General features: G+C 39.3%; 1 protein-coding gene across 2 annotated transcripts; it reads left to right on the forward strand.

Moving 5' to 3' along the window:
• Window positions 1–9,318: 9,318 nt before the first annotated feature.
• SLC17A3 (solute carrier family 17 member 3) lies at window positions 9,319–25,458 on the forward strand. Of its 2 annotated transcripts, XM_004621978.2 has the most exons (11): window positions 9,319–9,409; window positions 14,031–14,227; window positions 14,613–14,846; window positions 14,928–15,015; window positions 16,983–17,069; window positions 22,113–22,231; window positions 22,536–22,700; window positions 22,995–23,124; window positions 23,225–23,372; window positions 23,709–23,799; window positions 25,324–25,458. In XM_004621978.2, exons 1-11 carry the CDS (start codon window positions 9,319–9,321, stop codon window positions 25,456–25,458), a joined length of 1,485 nt encoding a protein of 494 aa, XP_004622035.1. The 2 variants fall into 2 exon arrangements, with proteins under 2 accessions (XP_004622035.1, XP_004622036.1); XM_004621979.2 differs by lacking the exon at window positions 14,613–14,846.
• The last annotated feature ends 346 nt before the right edge of the window (window positions 25,459–25,804 follow it).

Raw genomic sequence — 25,804 nt, forward strand, 5'->3', positions numbered from 1 at the left:
TCATGGTGATTCAATAAAATAAAAATTAAAAAAAAAGAAAAGAAAAGAAACAACAGCTAAGGAAGAGAATCTTTTCTTTGCATTTTTTCCCTAAAGTTTGAAATCTAACTTCAATTTTAATCACTAATATGGTCACCGGAAACTAGTACACAAATGTGTTTCTGATAAAAGTAAGGAGTTTTCAGGTTTGGAACGTGAGCATCTCACACCCAAGATACAGCAGAACATCCAGTCTTCATTCTTTTCTCCAGGAAATCAAGGACTTCATTTAATCCACACCTTAGTGGTAATTCACAATTTAAGTTGTGGAAATCTGTCCTTCTTTTGGTCATTTGACACCACCAGCAACTAAAAATCAGCTAGACCAATGAAACGTGCTTAAATGTAAAATGCCAGAATAAACAGAAAACTAGAACCCAACCCTCTAAGACGGAAGGGTTATATAAATATTTAAAATAAACAAATCAGTAGCAACATAAATATTTGGTTATATAACATGCTTCCGCCAAGAGCTAGATGCACAAAGAACTTTTTCTTAGAAATGATATACACTTCCCATCTCCTTGGGTGATTGGGTTCCCAACTCTACATCTTACAAGCAAGTCAGTTAACCTCTCTGTGGAATGTGAGAACAGAACCTGGCACAGAATTTTGCCATGAGAAGTTAGAGTGTTATTATATGCACGTTTTTTAGAATAGTATTAAGCACATGTTTAGAGTTATGTAAACTCCATCAAAAGGAGTTACTGAACATGCTGAAGAAGAATATAAACAGAATTGGAAAATGGGAGGTGGAGAGGTAGTACAGCGGGGAAAGCACTTGTCTTACATGAAGCTATCCTGGGTCCAATCCCTGGCACCACATCTGGTCCTCTGAGCCCCTCCAGGAGAGATCCCTGAGCACAGAGCCAGAAGCAAAAACCTGAGTGCTGCTGGGTATTATAGAAAGGGAAAAGAAAAATAAATTTAAAAGATAACCACTATCACTGAAAATACATGGAGTGGATCCAGAACAATAGTACAGTAGGAGATAGCACTTGCCTTGAATGCAGCCAACCCTGCTTGGATCCCTTTCATCCCCCCATATGGTCCCCTGAGCCTCACCAGCAGTGGTTCTTGAGCACAGAGCCAGGAATCACCCCTGAGCACTGCTGAGTATGGCAGAAAACTCATAAAAATCAAAATAGGAAATACATTTAGCTAGTTATATAAAAATATGTTGAGTATTGATTGGGATGTTAAGAAACATAGTAGGGGGATAAAAAACTCACTGAGACAACAGACACTGAGAATTGGTCTTCATAGGAAGCTAACCACAGAGGGAGCATGGGGTTGGCGCCTAGGATGAGACAAGAAGAGATGCTGAGACAATGGTGGAGGGAAGCAGACAAATTGGTGGAGGGTGTGGTGTTGGAAGAGTTTATGCATGAAACCGTACCATTAGCAGTACTGTAAACCATGGTGCAGGAAGGAAGGAAGGAAGGAAGGAAGGAAGGAAGGAAGGAAGGAAGGAAGGAAGGAAGGAAGGAAGGAAGGAAGGAAGGAAGGAAGGAAGGAGGGAGGGAGGGAGGGAGGGAGGGAGGGAGGGAGGGAGGAAGGGAGGAAGGAAGGAAGGAAGGAAGGAAGGAAGGAAGGAAGGAAGGAAGGAAGGAAGGAAGGAAGGAAGGGAGGGAGGGAGGGAGGGAGGGAGGGAGGGAGGGAGGGAGGGAGGGAGGGGGGAGGGAGGGAGGGAGGGAGGGAGGAAGGAAGGAAGGAAGGAAGGAAGGAAGGAAGGAAGGAAGGAAGGAAGGAAGGAAGGAAGGAAGGAAGGAAGGAAGGGAGGGAGGGAGGGAGGGAGGGAGGGAGGGGGGGAGGGAGGGAGGAAGGAAGGAAGGAAGGAAGGAAGGAAGGAAGGAAGGAAGGAAGGAAGGAAGGAAGGAAGGAAGGAAGGAAGGAAGGAAGGAAGGAAGGAAGGAAGGGAAAGGGAAGGAAGGAAGGGAGGGAGGGAGGGAAGGAGGAAAAGGGGAAGAAAGGAAGGAGGAAAAAGGGAAGGAAGGAGGAAAGGGGAAATGAGGAAGGGTAGAAGAGGGGAAAGGGAAGAGGGGGAAGAGGGGATGGAGGAAGGAGGGAGGGAGGAGGGAGAGAGGTTTGTTACCCAGGATGTAGTTATCTAATATGATTTTCAGCCTCCCCCAAATCACTTGAACCTCCTGGATTTTTTTAAGGTTTAGGGATAAGTGGCAACTGAGAAGTTTCTCTTCTTGGGCCCACCTTGGAACTAAAGGCTTCCCATGATCAAAGTAGAATCAGGGTTCTCCAAAATATTACACAGAATCACATCCTGCTGAGCAGACATGTGGCTAATTATTAATGAAACTTGATCATAGTTTTACACAAACAGCTCTGAGGATAAACTTAACAGTCATCAAAGGAGAAGTACACTCTTCTTTAATTAGTCTCATGACTAAAAGCAATTTTAAAGTGCTTTCGCTAGGAAAGCATAATTTGAGGGGAAGTTTTGGTCTACACCTGGCTGTGCTCTCGAATAGTCCTGGATCTGTCCTCATGAGTCACAGCTGGCAACGCTCCGGGTGCTACACGTGATGCCAGGGATCAAAGCAGATTCTGATATGTGTGAGAGAGGTGCCTTCATGACTGTACTATCCCTGTGAATCCAGTATAATACATTTAAAAGGTGTAGATTGCAAGTCAAAGAAATATTTCACTCTGTAATCAAGGGTTTACAAATAAATTATAGGGAATAAAGTTGACTGTTTTTCTTATTCAGAGGCAACTTGAGTATACTTCTACTAAGTTATAGCAAGTAGAATGCAAGAATAATCAACTAATTAGAATTTTTAAATGAAGTTAAAAATTAAATTCTAAAACCAAAATCACTGTTTCTGACCTGGATAGCAATTCTAACTTAGAAATATTTGACATGATATTGAAATTCTAACAGGGTTCATAGTCCTTCAAAGATGACTCAGGGAAAAATACTTTTTGCAGAAGATTAAAATTTACAACTTTTTTCTACTTAAAGATCTTGAGTTACCCACGCTTGCCTATGAGTTCCAAAGTGCACGTGAATCAAGCCTGTTTGATTTTCTTTAAGGAATATTGTAAAACTATTCAAATGAAATGTGAGGATGATACATAATTAATGCTAAGAAATCAGTAGCTCCGAATCTTCAAGAATCTTCTGGAATCTTATTTCTAAACTCTTGTATTGTGGGTCACACATAGCTGTTCTCAGGGATTCCTCCTGGCTCTGTGTTCAGCCATCATTCCTAGCAGTGCTCAGAGAATCATTGGTGGTGCCAGAGATGGAACCACGGTGAGTACTTGCAAGGTACTTGCAAGGCAAGTACCTTAGCCCTGGGCTAGCGCTCAGCACCTTTCCAAAGTCTTGATCTTGGTAATGGACTCCCCCAGGGTGCATTCTCTCCGAACAAGTTATTCTAACAGAATAAGTTCAAATAATAACTCTATAGCACTGTAGCACTTTCGGCCATTTGTTCATCATTTGCTCAAACGGGCACGAGTAACGTCTCCATTGTGAGACTTGTTGCTACTGTTTTGGGCATATCAAACACATCACGGGGAAATTTCCAGGCTCTGCTCTGTGGGCAGGACACTCTCGGTAGCTTGTCAGGCTCTCTGAGAGGGATGGAGAAATCGAACCTGGGTTGACTGCATGCAAGGCAAATGCCCTGCTTGCTGTGATATCACTCCAGTCCACGTTCAAATAATAAAAACCAAAATTAAGTGAAGATCTCTGCAGAGACCATAAACTAAGAAGTAACTTAAAGTAATGATCTAAAACCAAAAAAGTTCAGGACAGAACTAGATGCAATTTTCCATAAATGGAGAGTTATTATAATGCTTACACGGGGGGCAAAGTCTGGTTTGCTATCCAAGAGAATCTGGGGGAGATGGAAATGAACTTTATACATTAAACTGGGGGTCTGAGACATTGTCTAGCCTGGGGTGAAGAACAGAGCTACACACAACTTGGAAAGCAGTGAGGGTGTTTTCAGCTGCATGGGGGATGTGAACAAGTCAACTGAGATAAAACGAGAGATCCTGTCCTTCTCCCTTCGCGCATGGGTGTCCTAATGTCTTGTTACTCATTTCCCAACGTGACCCAGACTGCACAATTATATGTATACTAACTTAGAAATTATGTTAAAACACTTTTGTAGAATCTATCACCACACCCAGGAATAGAAAATACTAAAAGATGGAGACACTTCATTGAATATATGTAAGATGTTTCTGTGATGTGTTGTTGTTGTTGTGTGTGTGTGTGTGTGTGTGTGTGTGTAGAAAGGACTAGAGAAAACAATAGGGATGTCTTAGTTAATCTGGAATATTATTGTTCATGTGTTTCAAAATATAAAAAGTTAAATTTCAAGAGAAGAAAATCATGAAAAGTAACAAAAGAAAAACAGTACTTGCATGAGGTTATGAAAAGCATGAGCTTTGCCACCAAGCCAGGTCTCGGGCTGTCTCTCTCTTTTAACGGAACTAATATCACAAAAGTATCAAAGCAAAAATCACACACAGATGTCAACTAGGAAGGACCTTTTTTTTAGGACCTGTTTTTTTTTGAGATTTGTTTGAGGACACTCAGATAGACAGAGATATTGAGCGAATCCAATAGAGTGGCACCAGAGTCCAGATTCCAGGTTCTCAAGACAAATTTCTGTAAAGTTGCCCAGGTCCACTTGGCAAGTTCTAATTCAACTTCTGGTTTGATGGTCTCATTAATGATTAGCAGCTCAAGCCTGGGAGAGGTAATGAGCCCTCTGTCTTTTGCTTACTAAGAGGTGGAAAAAGCGTCAAGGATGACCAGAGTCTAGGCAGAAGTCCTTCGCAGACGCTCAGTAGGTAAGTCATGCATTTGGGTGTTACGCGGGGAGATCTCTAAGGGTCTTTTCGGTGTCACAACCCTCAGCTTCTACATACCACTCAAACTCCTTTATCAATATAATGTTGTCGTATATTGATAAAGAAATGAAATCTAAGGTGATCTGTTACCACCTTAGCAAAGGTGGAAAGAAGACAGGTGGGAGTTGAAGCTGAGGTTTTTGTGCCTGATTCTCCCCTAGGGTGGGATCTAACACAATACTGAATGCTGACTTTGGGGGACTTGTGAACAAATACCAGCTTTCACCTGTTGGATGAAGCTCAATAATATCTCCATGGGGCCAGGAGATACCAAAGCTGTTTGATATTAGAGCTGTCTAGAACATATGTGACCAGGTTCAGTTCCTGGTGCCACATTATACCCTGAGCACTTCTGGGTGTAACCCTGGAGGTCCCTAACACTGCCAGGTCTGGCTCTGAGTAGCTAGTTCTGTTGAGGGTTATCCAGCTAATCTGTAGCACCACCAGATCCAAGCAGTAATACTCAGCCCAGTTGGCAAAGAATAGATAGTGGTGGGGCCTCCAGGCCTCCTGGACACCTCTTGAGATTCCCCCTCCCCCAAATCAAATAGAAGAAAAACAATAATACTCCACATGAGGTTGATGTGATCTATTTAACTAGTTAGTAACAGTAGCTGTGCTGATTTTGTTATGCAAACTTTTGTGAGACATATAAGAATGTCCCATCTCTTAGGCCAAGAGTCATCTTCCATCTCCACCCCTTGCCAAAAGTTTCTCTGGCCCTTCTCAAGGTCCAGCTACTCCAGCAATGGGACTATTCCTAACATCTCTGAAAACTATAGTACTTGCAACCAAGTACATTGCCTTAGTTTCCTATTCACCTCAATTGAGCTTCCAGGCTTATTATAGCAGGATGCTCCTGACTTAAACCTTCCCTGCAGGAAATTTATACTCAGTGGACCGAGTATACTCTTATGGAGCCAGTCCACACAGTTTTAGACTAGAAACATTTCAGGGGGCCATATATTGTTTCTCACCCAGGTAGTCAGCACAGTTTTCTGGAACAATAGTGTAAAATAAATGTAGTAATTAGAAACAATATAGGATTACATACATATGTAGATAGACATACATACACTCATGGAACAAATAATGACACTTTGTTTAATGTTGTTGCATTTAATGTTATTTCCTTGTAATGTTGATGAGAAGAAATCAATTTCTGGGCCATAATGTGAAGTTTGGGGGGTTTCCCCTGGTGTATGTGGATTTTCTCTGGGTATTCTGGCTTTTTCCTACATCGAAAAATGTGGGAGGAATGTGAGACTCATTGATGAGGCCCAGACTAAGTGCATGTGTATGTGTGTGTGTATATGTGTGTATGTGTGTGTATGTGTGTATGTGGGGTGTATGTGTGTGTGTGTGTGTGTGAGAGAGAGAGAGAGAGAGAGTCTGTGATGATGGAAGAGCATCTGTTGTCATGGTTGGGTCTAGACCTGTGCCCTGAGATGTCAAGATAGGCTCTGTCCAACTATGACTCTGAACTAAAGTAATTATGTTGAAGGTCAAATAAGTACAAATTATTATGTTTCCATGGGTGTTAACTTAATCAAGCCATGTGTGTTTACTTAATCAAGCCATGGGTGTTTGCTTAATCAGGCACACCTAGACAATCTGTGGTGGGAGAACAAGGAAGGCTTTATTATACCAGTTGATGAGACTGGTGTGGCCAGGCTAGGCCAGCACCTGACAGCTTTGACGGAGCTCAGAGGTCGAAGAGCCTGCTTTTATAGGACACTACATAGCCTCATCATGACTTTGCTCCATACTTAAACAGTCTGGGGGCACACACACATGATGGCATTTCATCAGTATGACTACGGGGATTTTTGTAAAATCAGCCATTTCTTAACTTGCACTGTACTGAACTGTCGCACTGCCATTCCGTTGTTCATCGATTTGCTCGAGCGGACACCAGTGCCCAATGTCTCTAATGTGAGACTTGTTACTGTTTTTGGCATATTGAACACGCCACCGGTAGCTTGCCAGGTTCTGCCGTGTGGGCGGTATACTCTCGGTAGCTTGCCGGGCTCTCCGAGAGGGATGAAGGAATCGAACCTGGGTCGGCCACGCGCAAGGCAGACCATGTACAATAACCCGCTGTGCTATTGCTCCAGTCCTTCTTAACTTGGAAAAGGGAAATTAATCCCAAGTGTAGACAAGATGGGCATCTTCTAAAACTTTTCACCCACAAGCAAAATAACCTCTTTAGAATACAAGCTATAAATCAATTATAAAATCAAAAATGCATATCAAAACTTTCTTTATAACAATGTTTCACTTTATCAGTGTGTTGGATCCTTAGAAGGTTGGTGATATTATTGAGACTAGGAAATATGTTTTAGGAACTTTTATCTCCTCTGCACCAATTAACCTATGGTGAAATTGGTTTTATTAAACGTTGCTTTGCTTAAAGTCATAGTTTCTATGGATTTAGCAATGACAATAAGAGAAGACTAACTTACCATATACATGTATAAAATATGTATAACATGTAAAACATATACAACTAACAAACACACAAAATGTCAAAATGATGACTCTAGCATTGTGTCACTGTTGCAACTCCACTGTCCAAACCTGTATCCATAACATCTTCTGAAGTGACCAAGCTTTCTTAAAATTCATATGCTCCCTTGGTTGCAAATGTTCTCCTAACTTTCCCTTGTTTGAATCCCTATTTGCCATATATGTCTAACCACCTGTTTATGTGTATGAGAGAAGTCTTATCTCTCAGTGCGGCAGCAGGACACACTGAAGAAGGGGTGAAGGCATGGTAAACCAGGAACATGGCACTGTATACTGTCATTGAGGAGGCTGATCCAGGTTTGATTCCTCCATCCCTCTCGGAGAGCCCAGCAAGCTACCAAGAATATCCCACCTGCACGGCAGAGCCTGGCAAGCTACCCATGGAGTGTTCGATATGCCAAAAATAGTAACAACATGGGGCTGGAGCAATAGCACAGGGGTAGGGCGTTTGCCTTGCACGCGGCTGACCCAGGATCGATTCCCAGCATCCCATGTGGTCCCCCGAGCACCGCCAGGAGTAATTCCTGAGTGCATGAGCCAGGAGTAACCCCTGTGCATTGCCGGGTGTGACCCAAAGAAATCAAAAAGGAAAAAAAAACAGTAACAACAAGTCTCACAATACAGATGTTACTGGTACTGGCTCAAACAAATCGATGAACAACAAGACAACAGTGCTACGGTGCTATATTATCATTGAATGGAATTCAGTGTCAAAATCAAAAGAAAAAATTTTGCTTCCCCAATATTTAATCCAGCATGGTAGAACATTCACCTTGAATGTGAGAGGGCCTGAATTCAATCCCCCACACCAGACCCAAACCAAACAAATCCAAAACAAAATAAAAACAAAGAAACCAAATATTTATTTGGTTCTTATCCAAACAGATCATTACAGAATTCAGAATTAAAGATATATAAGACCATGATTATATACTGAGAGGATAATGCAATAACATAATTATGAAGTGATGAGCTTTAAATATTTATTACCTTTAGAAGTATAATTTAGGGGGCTGGAGTGGTAGTACAACGGGTAGGGCATGCTGCCTTGCATACAGCCAACCGGGTTTGATCCCCAGCATCCCATATGGTCCCCTGAGCACCACCAGGAATAATTCCTGAGTGCAAAGCCAGGAGTAACCTCTATGCGTTGCTGGGTGTGACTCAAAAAGAAAATAAAAAATAAATAGACTTTAATAAATTCTATATCTTATGCCATTTAATTGTTAATAATAGATGGATTAGAATTGTTTTTTCCACTATGCAAATCATGTGTCCAATTATTAGTGATAGACAAATCTATAACATTTACAGAGGGTCAAACGAGGAAGCTGTATAACAATCACCAGAAACACTCCAGCTAGGGGACTCTAGAGAAGCACAGTTCTAAGCTGACACACCTCAAAATGGCAATCAACTATGCAGCACTTGCTTAGTGTGAGGCAAGGACAAATTCTTGAATCCTCACAATCCTTGAAGAACGTGCTGCCATTGTTATGGTTATTGAAAACAATGTCTGGGAAGCTGAAACCACAAACTGGTTCACTTTGGTGCAAGTAAATCACAGACTGCATTTGAACTTAGGACATCCCTACCTCCAACGTTAGCACTGGTAAACATATACCTGGTGAGTACTCTAGATCCTAAATATAAATCACTCTGAACTAGAGATCCTGCATGCCTGTTCTCTTGAACATAGAGGGGATAGACTCCCTCCACCCCATCCAGATGAAATGGTCCAGCTCTTGTTTGCTTGGTGCTCTGTTTAAGTGCTTCAAGGGATCACTGCCTTGGCTGTGACCTGTGGATGACATTATCTCTCTGATAGGTGAAAACTAGTCTTTGGAAGAGAATACAATGGCCAACACGACAGAGTTGAGTCTCACAGGAGAAATGAGTAAATATTCCCAAGACATGCAAGTGGATAAAAAACTCATTCCCAGAAAAGGTAAACTCAACTTCAGCCATTTGGTTTTATAACCTTATGGCAACCTTTTTATTTGAAGTGTCATAAGACAAAGAAATATATTTATATCTTAGAAATAGCTCAATTATTTTACATTTTAATAATATAGATGTATATTCTGTAAATATGTGAAAGGAATCAATGCCATTATTTAGACATGATAGCACAGTGGGTAGGGCATTTGCCTTGCATACGGCCGACCCGGGCTCAAGTCGTCTGCCTTCTCGGAGAGCCTGGCAAGCTACTGAGAGTATCCTGCCCACATGGCAGAGCCTGGCAAGCTACCCATGGTGTATTCGTGTATTCGATATGCCAAAACCAGTAACAACAAGTCTCACAATGGGGACGTTACTGGTGCCTGCTCGAGCAAATAGATGAGCAATGGGAAGACAGTAATGGTTATCATGTGCATTTATATTCTTCAAATTACTACCAATAATCTATATTATTGTAGAGCAATATAATTATATTATTGTTATTGCAGGTAATAAAAAATGTTATATTGCTTAGTTAGGTAAAGTAAGAAAAATTTTATTTTCCACACATAATTTTCTATATTGTTTTATCAAGCAATTACTAGTCTCAAAGGATATGTGACATTATTTCAATTCATCTAATAAAATACTATTTGTCAGAAAAATAAAATTAGTTAAATATTTAAGGTGTATAATGTGTTACCTATCATGTATACATATATAATATATTATTAAATAATGTATAATTATCATATATTGTTTGTAATAATATTCTTTAATGCAACAGTTATTTGCAGTTAGAATTATTATTTTTTGGCGTTTATTCTTAAGAAACTTAAAATTTGAAGCAAATGCTAGGAATGAATCAGAAAGATTGAAATCAATCTGTCCTGGCAGAAATGTGGTGAAAAAGGAATCCTCGTATGCTATTGGTGCTACTGTCATTTGGTTTAGTATCAATGTAAAACAATATACACATTTCTCCAAAAAGTAAGACTAGCTCTTCCATAGTATGCAGAGATTCCACGTCGTGGCATCTATCTCCAAAACCAAAAAACATTACTGCAAAAAGATATATGCATGCCTGCATTCACTATAGCACTTGGCACAATAGCCAGGATATAGAAACAGCCCAAATGTCCAATGACAGGTTAATGGATAAGAAGTGGAATATACACATAATAGGCTTCCACACAATAGTAAGAAGAGATGAAATTTTGCAGTTTGTGCAAATTCTATGGAACTGGAGGGTGTATTGTTAAGTGAAATTAATCAGAGGGAGGGAAGGACAAATACCAGATGAGTTCATTCATCTTTGGAAATATTAAGAAACAAAATAAGGGAATAGATAGTACTGAACAATGCCAAACCCTTGACTTTGGACTGACAAACTGAGATTTACCAGGCATTGGGCTAAAGACTGTTGTAGAGGGTCTTAGAAATTTTGATGATGGTGAAGTGCAATAACTGTACATCAAACCATGAATGCTAGTAATATCAAGCATATTATCCAAACTAGAATAAAAATAAATAAAAATAATAATTCCAGAGTGGACTCTTGGACCAGAGAGATAGTATATCGGGCAAGGCACTTGCATTTCACACAGCTGCTCTGGGATCAACTTCCGTATGGCCTCCCACCCAATACTGCCAGGAGTCATCCCTGAGCACAGAGTCAGGAGTTAGCCCTGACCACAGCTTACTGTTGCCCCCAAACCAAAACCAAACCAAAAAGAGAACCAACTCTTCACCTTGCTGAGATAAAGTCTTATATAATGTAGTCATGGCGGAGACATTTCATCACTTTTTCAGACTGAAAGTAACTCATAAGTACCGCCCTACTCAGAAATGGGTCACACTAACTCATGAACACTACGATGTGGAATAACCAGGGTCTGTCATAGCAAGTTAAAAAGCAATCTCCTGGATTCTGATTGGAGTACCACTGAATGCCTCAATATAACTTTCTGGTTTCAAAAGTTCATGATTCATGAAGTTAATGCCCTGTTCCATTGGTTAAATATTATGCCTTCAAGACAGTTATTAATTTGCACACTCTCCAACACACATACAAACTCACACATTCTCATGTGTTTCTGGATAATCATTTAAAATATTCAACAGATAGTGTGCGCTTACACCAGGCTGTAGGATATGTGTGATCGAAGTACTTCATGACACCCCTGTTTCAGCCTAAGCCTTTTAAATATACCCTTCTAGCTATTCTTCAGTTTCTTAAAGTTGTTCAACCTACTCTCTGTGAGACATGAGCTTCTTTGCTGATATTCTCTTTCTATAGTCTTTTGTCCCTAGGATGCCAAGAAAACTTGGGGAAACCAGAAAAGAAAGCCACACATTTAAAAAAGCTTGTAAATTATTAATTCATTCTATTGACATAGAAAGTAAACAGTCCACCCTGAATTCAGGAGGAAACCCTTTACAAATAGAACATTTTAAACTCCTTATGGCAACTATGGTATAGTCCATTTATTTAAATTTTCCCTCTGCCTTCCATTCATTGCCAAGACCTGTGCTCTACTTAAAGAGAAATTAGTCTGACTTTACTGAAAAGAATCTTTAATTAATGTCCATCTACCACTTTCTTGGAAGTTTTTAGGACTTACAGATGCAGACGTTTCCCTTATTTTTTTAGAACAACATAAACTTGAGTTGCACTTGAGTTGTGAACAAGTAAATCTCATGAAACTACTTGGAACATAAGAAAAGCCACCATACACTTAAAATATAGTGTGAGAACCGTCAATTCATTAACTCACTGTGAGCTGGTTTCTCTGCATGTGCGTTTCCTAATCTATAAAAAGAGGATAGTATTAGCAGCTGCCTTGTAATCTGGCTATGTGGAGTGAATGAATGAATTTTCAGGCATCGCCTGGGATGGGTTTCAGGAACATCTGACACCTAGAGACTGCCTCTTTCTTGAAGCCCTTTCTTTCCCTTTCAGGGAAATGGCTTCCAGGACATTACATTCTCCTACTAGTTTGTTGTTGTTGTTGCTCTCTTTGCTTCATCATGAACTTTATTATTTTTTGTGAAGGCAAAATGAACTGATTTTATTCTGAAAGCTATTTTTAATAAATGCTTGTCTAAGGGTGTTAGCTTTTCTTCTAAGAAGATTTTTCAGGAGGTTTAATTTTAAAATATAAATGAAAGGTTGTCTCCAATGCCTGAAGACAGATGAGAAAAACCATCTGTGCCAATGAACAACTAAACTTTGGATTAAATTAAATAGATATTATTTATTAAGTAGTAAATATAAAATATCTAATCTACATATAAAAATATATTTATTTTATAAATATTTACTACCTATATGTATATACCTGGGTTGGCACCATAGCACATCAGGTAGGGCATTTGCCTTGCATGCGACTGACCTGGGTTCGATTTCTCCGTCCCACTCAGAGAACCTGGCAAGCTACTGAGACTATCCCACCCACATGGCAGAGCTTGGCAAGCTACCCGTGGTGTATTCAATATGCCAAAAACAGTAACAACAAGTCTCACAGTAGAGACGTTGTTGGTGCCCACTCTAGTAAATCCATGAAAACGGAATGACAGTGCTACAGTGTAGTGCATGCATATACCTATACTCATACATATATATATGTACATATATCACTGTCACTGTCACTGTCATCCCATTGCTTATCGATTTGCTCAAGCGGGCACCAGTAACGTCTCCATTGTGAGACTTGTTGTACTATGTTTTTTTTTATTTATTTTTTAATAAGTGAATCACCATGAGGCTACAGTTACAGATTTATACATTTTTGTGCTCATATTTCCCTCATACAAAGTTCGAGAATCCATCCCTTCACCAGTGCCCATTCTCTACCACAAATAAACCCAGCATCCCTCCAACCCTCCAATCTCATCTCCCCCCACCTCACCCTGTCACTGTGGCAGGGTATTGCCTTTTGTTCTCTCTCTCTAATTAGGTGTTGTGGTTTGCAATAAAGATGTTGAGTGGCCATTGTGTTCAGTCTCTAGTCTACATTCAGCATGCATACGCCCTTCCCCCGCATGGCTTCCAACCACATTTTACTTGGTGTTGCCTTCTCTATCTGAGTTGCTTTCTCCCCAGAATGTGAGGCCAGCTTCCAAGCCATGGAGTCAGCGTCCTGGTTGTTGTATTGTTTTTGGCATATCAAATACACCATGGGTAGCTTGCCAGGCTCTGCCGTGTGGGCGAGATACTCTTGGTAGCTTGCCAGGCTCTCCAAGAGGGGTGGAGGAATCATCGAACCTGGGTCGGCCGCGTGTAAGGCAAATGCCCTACCCGCTGCACTATATGGATATATCTATCTATCTATATACATATAGATAGATAGATAGATAGATTTATTTGTGAGCAATTTCACCAAATATACATTGCCCTAGGAATAAGAGAGGAAACTTACAGAAAGAACAGAATGTTTCACAGCAAGTCATGATTTGCAGAGTGGTACAAAACAATCCTTAACTCAACTTAAATAATTTCTTCTTTGTACAGTTTTTTAAGAAGTGAAGCTTAAGTTATGATATGTGACATTTCTCTGTATTATAATGTGTGTAAAGCAGATGGTATTTTAAATAATGGCAGCACTAATGTGGTGTCGTTTTTCCAGTTCCAACCTTGTGCTCTATGCGTTATGTAATAGCCTTTGTCACACATCTCTGCAACTTCACATTAAGGGCACAGGCTATGATCATCAATATCACCATGGTGGCCATGGTCAACACCACAAACCATCAATTCCAATTTAATGACTCCACTGAGGGGTTTTCTGACTCATTTGATGCCCCGACCAGTCTTCCTGCAAGGGTAAGCAATGCAAGACTTGAGTTGTGCTCTTGTTTTTTGTTGTTTGTTCATTTATATTTCTGAAATTTTTAGGTGAAAATCGTTAATAAAGAATAGTTATTGAAAGCAAATAAAAGAGCTAAAGATTCTGAGGGTGAGTGATAGTACCACGGGTACACTTGCCTTGCATGCACCCATCCTTGGTTTGATCCTGGTATCCTATATGGTTCCCCCAAGCACCACCAGATGATTCCTGAGTGCAGAGCCAGGAGTAAATCCTGAACATGTCTGGTGTGACCCAAAAACAAAAGCCTAAAAAAAGAGCTAAAGATCCTTTTTAAGTTATGCAAGAAGCTTGGCTCTGTATATGGTTTACTACAACATTCTCTATTGTTTTGTTTTTAAGGCACCTGTGTATAATTGGAGCCCTCAAATCCAGGGCATTATCTTTGCATCTGTCAACTATGGTACAATTCTGACGCTGGCTCCCAGTGGATACCTTGCTGGAATAATAGGAACCAAAAGAGTGGTTGGTTTTGCTTTGTTGGGATCTACACTTCTCACACTCTTCATTCCTCTGGCAGCTGACCATGGACTAATTCTCCTCATTACAACTCGAGTAGTTCAGGGCTTAGCCCAGGTATGCATGTAATTTTATAAATTTAAATTGCATATTCCTCTAAGGAAACCTCATATGTAAAGAGCTCTGTTTTTCTTTCAGGGATCAGCACTTGGGGGTCAGTTTGCACTTTGGGAAAAATGGGGCCCTCCACACGAACGAAGCCGACTCTGTACCATTGCTTTATCGGGTAAAAACATGTAACTAAAATAAGACACTAAATTCCAGGTTCGGATGGATATTTGTAGGTGCCACTTTTTTTGGCAAGTGAAAATCTGAGGCAAGTCAAAAAGACACACATACCTTTGATGTAAAGATGATGCAATGTCAGGAAGCAATGGAAATAAAGATACTATCACTGCCTGCATCATTATGGATAAATTTAGAAATACAAATGTTGAAAAATGAATCATATTTATCATAGAACACTTTGCCTTGCCAAAATGGTAGCCAAGATATTCTAATTTACAGAAAAGATCATGGAACAAATATGCTTCTATGTTTAATTGCACAATAGTTATTACTTTCTACTCTCCAAATATTCTCACTATGGCTGATTTAAAGATAGTCATTCCTGGTGGCTGTCTTTAAAGTTAAAAGAGATGTCTGTTCTAAGATTCCTCTAGATCCAGGATTCACATGCATCATGAATGTTGAATCTCATAGTTAAATCATTGTAGCCTAATTAATACTATATACCTCTTGGTCTTTCCATCTATTTCTGTCTTTATTCCAAGCTACTTGCCATACTTTGTCAATTATATCTAGTTAATGTAACTTATGAGTTTCTTTACCTATCTAAAAGCTACTGACTTAATCTTTACCTAACATATGATATTTGTTTTTAGTCTTCTATAGTATAAACAAACATCCTTAAATAATGCTATACATATTCTAAAAGATAAAATTAAGAATTTAATCACTAAAGATAAAAACAAAATTTTTAAAAATGTACCTGGATGTGCATATTTGGTAGAGCTCTCATACATATACAGATAGATTTGTTTGCGCATAAAGTTAAAGTGAATTTTCAGGATACACGAATCATGTTGGTTTTGAACTCTGAATTGTCAGAACGAAGATCAGATTAGAGTCTGAGATTCAGTGAAAATGTGAGAGATAACCAGACATTGAAATTCCTCAGTGTATATACTCTCTAGCAAAACAAAACTATGTTTTATTTAGAAACAAAGGATTATGTCTGTGTTTAATAATAAATAATAATGTGGAACTTACAATAGCATAAAAATATTTACAAGATAATTGTTAGATGAAGCGTGAATGCCACAGAGCAATAGATATTGTGATGGTGCTTATCTTAAATTAAATTAGTTATAACTTAGGTCCAAAAAGATCATACAGCAGGTAAAGATCTTGACTTACGTGCAGCCCATCAGGGTTCAATATCCAGCACCCCATGTGGTTGTCCAACTCCACCAGGTGTGATCCTTGAGCACAGAGTTAGGAATAAACCCTGAACTCTGCCAGGTGTGGTTCAAAAACCAAAATTGAAATAAAATTAGTAATAACTTATATATGTATAATTTGACACATTTATACAAATGTTTATAGAAAATGAAAACCAAAGTAGCCTAAGTTTGAGAAATTAGTAAAGAAGATAAGTGCCCTTATAAATATGAGAAAACTCAAACACATGCAAAAATGTGTAAATTTTAAAGTGTTATTTTAGCACATTTATTGAGAAATCAATCTAGCTTTATTCTGCCTGCTATGTAAATGTTTGTACAAAAAGATAAAGGTATATAAAAATCAATGCTGTGTGTGTCTGCAGAGAGGAAAAATTACCATTTTATATTATATAATAAATCATTTCTGCCAGCTAATTTTTTAAGAGTAGAGATGGATTTGGGAGGCGGATGAGGGGAACATTTGCTCTTTGTGCTAATTTACTTTTATGATAAGCCCATGATGTGTATAAGTTAAAAATGAGAGTAGCAAAATATATAGCATTTTTGTCATCTTCAATGTTACAAGGGAATTTTCAGAAAAGAGTATGGTTAGGAGAGCTAATCATTAGTCTGACATTCATAAATTCCAATAAATTCACCTCGTTGGCTTGCTTCTTTGCTTATCACATGTCAGTCATGGTTCTGAGCCCCTATTGTCCAGAGCCCACAGCTGTCCGTCTTTTAACAGGAATAATGCTGGGAATCTTCGTCGCCATTCTCCTTGGTGGCATCATTAGCCAAGCCCTCGGGTGGCCTTTTGCCTTTTATGTCTTTGGTAAGTTATTCCTCCCATTCCCAGACTCTCGCTGAAGGAGGTTCTTCTGAGCATCTATCTTTTTGTACTTTTCTAAAGACTAGTGAAGACAAGAAATCCAAGAAAAAATAAATGCTTTAATATAATGTTAGGAACAATGAATCTACACGATCAGGGAATTTTGAAGCCCCTCTACCCAGCAAGCTATCAACCAGTCATAATGTATCATGACTATAATTCTTAGTTTGGGGGTCCATATCCAGCGGTGTTCAGGCTTATTCCTGGCTCTGTGCTTAGAAGTCACTCTTAGTGGTGCTCAGGGAACCATATGGGGTGCTGGGAATAAAATTGGATGGGCCAGTGCAAGGCAAGTGTCCTGTCTACTGTACTGTTTTTCCAGAAAAGAAGACAGAACTTGTAGAAAAGAAAGGAGAAAACTATACAAAAGAAAACCCTGGTTGGGCTGGAGCGATAGCACAGCGGGTAGGGTGTTTGCCTACCATGCCACTGCCAACCCGGGTTCGATTCCCAGATCCCACATGGTACCCTGAGCACCGCCAGGAGTAATTCTTGAGTGCAGAGTCAGGAGTAATCTCTGTCATTGCCAGGTGTTACCCAAAAAGAGAAAAAAAAAAAAAAAAGCTCTGGTTATCTCTGACTCTCCCTTAATACCCAGCAGAGCTCTGACAAGGGTAACTATATTTAAGACATCTGAGACAAGGGTAAAAAAGTAATTTAAAAACATTAAATGACAGAATTCAGTATTTACGGAGAATCAGAAACCATGCTTGTTTCCACATGACTGTTTAGGAAACATTTACAACTCATGGTCATTGGAGAGAGTGTAAGAGTTTTTCCTCAGTTGTGAGAAGTGATTAGCTATAGAGGAAATACTGGTGTAGATTCCTCCACCAGACGATGTTGGGAAGACCAAAACAGATCACATAGTTTCCATGTAGTATAACACTGTGCTGGAACAAGTCTGAAATATGTTTATATTCATATAATTCTTTGTGTCTGGCCCCAATAATAGATGACAAGTATAGAAATGAAGCAGAAAGACAATATTCCCAAGGGGGATAATGAAGCTATTAAATCCAACCAGGAAATATTAAATGTTAGAATTGTCACCTTAAAATAGTTATAACTGTATTATAAAGACAATTTAGGGGGCTAGAGCAATAGTACAGTGGATAGGGCGTTTGCCTTGCACATGGCCTACCCAGGTTTGATTTCCAAGCATCCCATATGGTCCCCTGAGTACTCCCAGGAGTAATTCCTGAGTGCAGAGCCAGGAGTAACCCCTGTGCTTCGCTGGGTGTGACCCAAAAAGCAAAAAAAAAAAAATAGAAAGAAATAAAATTTATATTGCTAATGACTATATTATAACATGATTCATAGTTATAATTATTGTATTATAATTTTTGAAAGTTAAATATAGACATGGAATGTTTTGAAAAGGTTCAATTTAAAATTCTGGAGATCAAAACTTTATATATACAGATGGAATTAATGGAAGATTAGAGACAACAGAAGAAAAGATTAATGAAATTAGAAAAAATATCAAAAGAAATTTTCCAGAATGAGCCAAATACAAGAAAAAAAAAACTAACAAAAAGAGAACATTAGTGATATAAGATGTTTCCAAAGGAGAGTGGGCTGGGGGAGCCAAAAAAAAGTCCTTAAGAAATAATGACAACAGGTTTTCCAAGTTTGATCACTGTCACTGTATCACTGTCATCCGTTGATCGTCGATTTACTCGAACGGGCACCAGTAATGTGTCTATTACACTCAGCCCTGAGATTTTAGCAGCCTCTCCTTACTCGTCTTTCAAAAAGATTGGAGGCTCTTTCAGGGTCAGGGGAATGAGACCTACCATTACTGGTTTTGGCATATCGAATACGCCACGGATAGCTTGCCAGGCTCTGCCGTGTGGGCAGGATACTCTCGGTAGCTCGCCGGGCTCTCTGAAAGGTATGTATATATATCTTACTGCATTTTGGATATGATTACTCCATGGGGAGCTTGCAAGGCTCTCCCGTGCAGGCAATAAACTCTTGGTAGCTTGTCAGACTCTCTAAGAAGAACAAGGCTATTAGATGTCTCTTGGCTGATTTGTGCAGCCCTGCGCTTCTGGGAGCTTGGTCTTATAGTCTCTGGATGTTGGCCATTGGTGGGTTTACACGGCATCGGGGGACAGTTTGTGGGTGTGGCTGCCAAGCTACTGGAAAATGGGGGGTCTGACTGGAGAAGGCCCAGACCCAATCCGAGCAAGCTTGGAGATCTCATCCCCAGTCCCGCACACCTGAGTTCCTCTGCCTGTCCCTTCATGTGTGAGCATGGCAGTGGCTGAGTTCCGGAGGTCTTCAACTGTCAAGGCTCTCTCTCTCCAAATTTGATAAAAACTATTAGTTCAGAGACCGAAGAATGTCAATAAATCTCAAAATAAGAAACATAAAAATACAACAGAAATTGGGCTATCATCAAATGACTGAAAACAATGGAAGAGATAAAATGCTAATAGCAGATAAAGCTGAAGAAAATTTACAACAGAGGAATAAGAATATGATGATTGTAAGAAACAATACAATTTTTAAAAAATCAATGGAACATCTTTTAAAGTATCAGAAAAAAAATTCAACATAAAATCCAGATTCAGAAGTACAAATATCTCAAAAAGCAGAGGAAAGATAAGAACCTTTTTATAAATAAAAACTTGAAAGAATCAGAAATTTAAATTAAATGAAACAGCATTTTCAATAACATTAATAATTAGGGATATCAAACAAATGATGCAAAAGATCTTTTAAAATTATATGGCAATAAACTATCCTATAAAAAACAAAAACCCTTGCAAATAAATACAAAATTGGAGACTAACATTAATTTGTCAAAACATAAATTTTCAATCTGGATATTTTGGGCCTAGCATAAAGATGAATAAGTTAGAGGAAAAGAAAGAAGTCATACATAAGTACAGTCACACATATAACTAAAATAAATTTTTGACCAAGATGTAAAAACTATAAAGACCAAAATGTAAAGAGGATAGTTTTTTTAACAGGCAAAAATTGCATGTACGTAAATTAAAAATCCAGAATTTGGGTACATATCTTGTGCCATATGCAAAAATGAAACTCAAAATAACTCATGGATCTAATTGCATTATTAGGCCCTGAAATTATTATTCTCTGAGAAGAAACAAGAGAAAATCTTTGTTCTTTAGTTGGGCTTCCTTTTATATAGTATAATAGCAAATTTTGGCCCCATAATATGACGAATTAATAGGCTGGATTTCATCAAGTTAAAAATACGCCTCAAAAGACCTTATTATAAGAGATAAACTGAGACATGGAGAAAACTTTTGCAAAACATATTATTATAAAGACTCTCCTGCCAAATGTGTAATGATTCTCAAAATTTGTTAATTAAAAACAACAAAAATGTAAAAAAATGTAAAGACAACTCAGAGAGTTAATAATGAAGGAAAATAAATTCATGAGAAGATGCCCAATTCAACAATTTGGCCATCAGTGAAGGCTAATTAAAATAGCAATGAAGGGACCAGAGAGACAGTACAATGGGTGAAGGATTTGTCTTGCACGTGATTGATCTGGGCTTGATTTCCTGCATCATGTATGGTCCCCTGAGCACTGGCAGGAGTGATCCCGGAGCATAAAGCCAGAAGTAAGCCCCGAGTACAGCCAGGTGTGCCCCTGAAGAAATTTTTAAAAACATCTAAATTTGCAATAAATAAAAATAAAATGGAAATAAAATACCTCTCTATACCTATTAGAATGACTTCTTGAGATAAGAAATATCTACAGTGTTTTCCTCAGTTCCTAATCTAAAGCCCCTAAAAGCCTTGAAATTGCCTCAGTGATAATAGTGAAGGATGTTTCTAAGTGTTCCTAAATTATTTTTAATTTTCAAAGGGATAGGAACATCTTTTCTTCTCATGAGTGACTCTTGGTGGGCTCCTGGATAGTGGGGGTGGGGGGGCAGTCAAAAAGAGTTAAGCTTGAGACCAACAGCCCTATCCTCCCGCCCTCCAGTGGGGAGCTTGTAGATTGAGTTTGCAAGATTAAGTTAATAACTAACTGTGCCTCCATAAGAACCTCTCAGCAAAAAAAAATAAATAAAATAAAGTTAAAAAAAAGGGGGGGGGCCGGAGCGATAGCACAGCGGGTAGGGTGTTTGCCTTGCACTCGGCCGACCTGGGTTCGATCCTCGGCATCCCATATGGTCCCCCAAGCACTGCCAGGAGCAATTCCTGAGTGCAAAGCCAGGAGTAACCCCTGAGCATCGCTGGGTGTGACCCAAAAAGCAAAAAAAAAAAAAAAAAAAAAAAGAACCTCTCAGCTATGACATTCTGAGAGTTCTAGGATCGGTGAACGCATCGGTATGCAGGGATGGTGACATGCCCCAACTTCACAGGGACAGAGGCTCCTGCCCTCAAGACCCTTCCAAATTTAAACATATCTTCATCTGACTTGTCCTTTATGACAAGCCAGTGAAAGAACATAAGCAAGGATGTCCTTGAATTTTGTGAGCCATTCTAGCAAATTATCTAAGGGTTTCATAGAAACCCTAACTGCAAACTTGACTTGGTAGTCAAATCACAAGAGTGGGTAACCTTTGGACACACTCATGCTAGCATCTGAGTGGGAGACAGTATTCTGGAACTACCTTGGAGTTAGTGGACAGGACAGCAGGGAGTGTCGTTAGTGAGTTAAATTTTAGGAAACCATATCCACAGACGTCTGGAGACTTGCTTAGTGTGAAAACCTACAACTTTGGTGAGCAGATCATTTTCCTTTACTAAAATCTAAAAGATTGAGACACGATTGTGCTAGTTCTATCGTTTGTGATTTCCACAAACACATCTAATCAAAAAAAAAGGAAAATGGGTGGGTCCTAGAAAGTTGTGGTACTCACGCAGAATTTTTGAGAGATGTAGTATTATGAACAAAGACATATACCAAAAGACCTTCTATTGCAAAGAAAATTTACATGAAAGGCAGAAATCAGTTCAATTAAGCAGTTTTACCTTCTGTTTGCAGGAGGTATTGGTTCTGTCTGCTGTCTTCTCTGGTTTACTCTAGTTTATGATGACCCCATCTCTCACCCGTGGATAACCATCACAGAAAAAGAATATATCCTATCTTCCTTGGAACAACAGGTACCTATCTCCTCTTCCCTCCATTGAGCTCATGTCAGGATTTGGATTTCTTGGGGTAATCAAGAACGTTTGTGATGTTGGACGACCAAAGCAATAGTACAGCAGGTAGGACGCTTGCCTTGCAGGCAGCCAACCTTGGTTAGATCTCCTGCATCCCAAATTAACCCTCTGCCCCCCGTCCCCACCACCACCACCCAGGAGTAGGCCCTGAGCTCTCTGCTGGTTGTGACCCAAAAGCAAACAAAAAATAAAAAGTTTGAGATTCTTCCGTCCCTATTTTTGTGACCAGCAAATTTATTTTCAGGTTATCTCTTCTTCTAAGCCATCTCTCCCCATCAGAGCTATGGTCAGCTCTCTTCCACTTTGGTCCATGTGTCTCTGCTGTTTTACGCATCAGTGGTTAGCCCAGACAGTGATCACATACTTACCAACTTACATCAGCTCTGTGTTTAATATTAACATCAGAGACGTGAGTATATATCTTTCCCTCCCCGTCCCCTATTTGCATGACTCACCACATATACAGCCTTTATAAATCACCCACCTAGAAAAATTGATCCTTTATTACCAAGGAAAAATCAAAATTTTTGACACTCATACCAGTAGGTTTTCTGCTGGTGTGATGAAAACGGCAACTTCTTCTCTTAATAATGTGTGATTTCCGGTTCCAGTAAGATGATTATTAGTGCTTTTGAAAAATAAAATATGTGATTTTACTGCCTTTAGTATGTTGCTGTATTAATTTTTCTTCCTCCACCTTCAGAATGGACTCATGTCTGCCCTTCCTTTTATTGTGTCCTGGTTCAGTGGAATACTAGGAGGTCAACTGGCAGATTTTCTACTTTCAAAGAATCTCAGGCTTGTTACAGTGAGGAAAATTGCTACATTTGTAGGTAAAGACAGGGCCTGAGGGTGAGCGCCATCTGTCACCAAGCATGCATTCCGTAGAAAGATGCATCTCATTGTTGAAGTGCTCTGTTCCTCATTCCCTAGGGAGTCTCCCTCCTTCAATCTTGCTTGTCATCCTGCCGCACCTCAACTCCAGCTATATCACGACAATGGCCCTCCTGACGGTCTCCTGTGGGTTGCTCCCACTCTGTCAGTCCGGAGTCTATATCAATGCCTTAGATATCGCTCCAAGGTAGGACCGGAAGATCCACTCTGATTGTCACATTTTCTGAAAAAAAAAAAAAAGTGCCAGTAGCTTTCTGGGAATCCCCAAATTGTTTTTCAAAGTTATTTCCCAAATCATTTCAGACACTAATAAATCACGAGCTAGAATCACAGGTGAACCTACATCCATTTTTCTTTCAGCATTGTGGAGGTACCCTCTGTCTTGGTGCCCCTGGTTGAAGATATACAACACAAATATTTTTTAAGATTAATGATGTGATGGATCCATATATGCAGGTTACAGCTGAGGGGGGCACTGTGAAGAATTTCTGGCTTTAGCCTGGAATGTTTATGTCACCCACAGACATTCCAGTTTTCTCATGGGAGTCTCGAGGGGATTTTCTCAAGGAGCAGCTATCTTGTCACCAACTGTTTGTGGATTTCTTCTTGATCAGGTAGTGTTTTCCTGTTGTGAGGGACTCCAAAGTCTCTTCCAAGTCCATGCATAAAAAGCAAAAGCAATAGAATAAAGAAGTTACTTGTGTCCTGTAAAATCAAATGAAACTGTGGCTGTTGGCCAGGAGATCAACGTGACAAAGAAAAATATGGTGCAGCTTCTTTCTTGACTTCAGACTTGATTCATTTTGAGGCTAAAGAACTAATTGGTAATAGTTGATCCTTGAAACAAATCATACAGCCATATTGGTCTTATGAGTTGTTGGGTCTATGTATAGATAGACTTGTCATGTCTTCTGCATCATTTTAAAATTTATATTTGCAATAACTACTGTATCACTGTTGTCCCATTGTTCATCGATTTGCTAGAGCGGGCACCAGTAACATCTCCATTGTGAGACTTATTGTTACCATTTTTTGCATATCGAATACCGCCACAGGTAGCTTTGCAGGGCTGGCGGGATGCTCTCAGTAGCTTGCCAGGCTCTCCGAGAGGGATGGAGGAATTGAACCCAAGTCAGCTGCGTGCAAGGCAGACGCCCCACCTGCTGTGCTACCGCTCCATACCCACCAGAGTCGATATTTGCAATAGCTTTACAAAAAGTAGAGATCCTGAAACCAAACATCTACATGTCTGAAACATCAGGGATTATCTTAGGTATTTCATGTAGAGTAATATCTTTCAATCACTGATTCTCAAAACAGTTATACTTGTGAAATATTATTACTCTAATTTCCTGATAATTAAATGAAATTTTGATAGAATAAATTCTCCCCTGTAAGATAATTTGGAGACACAGTTTTTAACTTTTTACCTGTCTACTTCCAAGGTTTAGCACTATCGTCCTGTTGTTCATCCATTTGCTTGAGCGGGCATCAGGAACGTCTCCATTGTGAGACTTGTTATTGCTGGAATGATATTGCTGGAATGATAATACAGCAGATAGGGCATTTGCCTTGCACATGGCCAACCTGGGTTGATTCTTCCATCCCTCTCAGAGAGCCCAGCAAGCTACGGAGAGTATTCTGCCTGCACGACAGAGCCTGGCAAGCTACCGTGGCATATTCAATATGCCAAAAACAGTAACAACAAGTCTCACAACGGAGATGTTACTGGTACCAGCTCGAGCAAATCGATGAACAATGGGATGACAGTGCTACAGTGCTACTTCCAAGGTTCTCAATCATTTTACTCGTTATCATACCCATCTAAGAATAATCTTGAAGGCATTCTTAGCATGTTTTATAAGGTCAAGATTCATGCAAAAGAAAAAATAGTTACCACCTTGTAATTAGCAATAAGTGGAATTCTTTAGGATAATTATAAAGGTCTCTAAATCTCTTATATTAAGAATATTCTGAATATATCATGGAATTCTTTTAACCTAATTATCAAACTACTTGCAGGATATAAATTTCTACACAGAAACCCACTGGCAAACACTCTCTTTCTAACTATTGATATGAATTTTATAGAAAAGAAAATGAAAAGGTAAAATTTATTTGAGGTTTTATGCCCCCAGGATCCTGAATTTGCATGGAGGAAGGTCTTCTTCATGTTGTTTGCCATTGATCTAGCAGGATTGATCTTATTTCTCGTATTTGGAAAAGCAGATGTCCAAGAATGGGCTAAAGAGAGTAAACTCACTCGTTTATGAAACGAAGGTAAGGGATAATGATTTCATCTGTGGTTATAACTCTAGAAACACTTGACTTTTAACTCAATAACAAATTTATTTCTTAATTATTTCCCCTTTGATGGAAAAGTCACTAGGCACCTTATTTCATAAACAAAGGCTTCAGCAATGAAAATACCAACAGAAAAAATTTTGTTTGCTATAGCTCATTTTAAATGTACAACACTTTCATTTCACTCATTTCCTTTTTGAGGAAAATAGGAGAAATTAAAACTCAAATAAAAGTGCTCAATAATATAGATTGTCACTTCCAGTGAATTAGCATCGATTCAGAGGAAATCGCCAAAATCTAGATACACAATTTCTT

Source organism: Sorex araneus, chromosome 2, assembly GCF_027595985.1.
Source record: "Sorex araneus isolate mSorAra2 chromosome 2, mSorAra2.pri, whole genome shotgun sequence".
Taxonomy (NCBI): domain Eukaryota; kingdom Metazoa; phylum Chordata; class Mammalia; order Eulipotyphla; family Soricidae; genus Sorex; species Sorex araneus.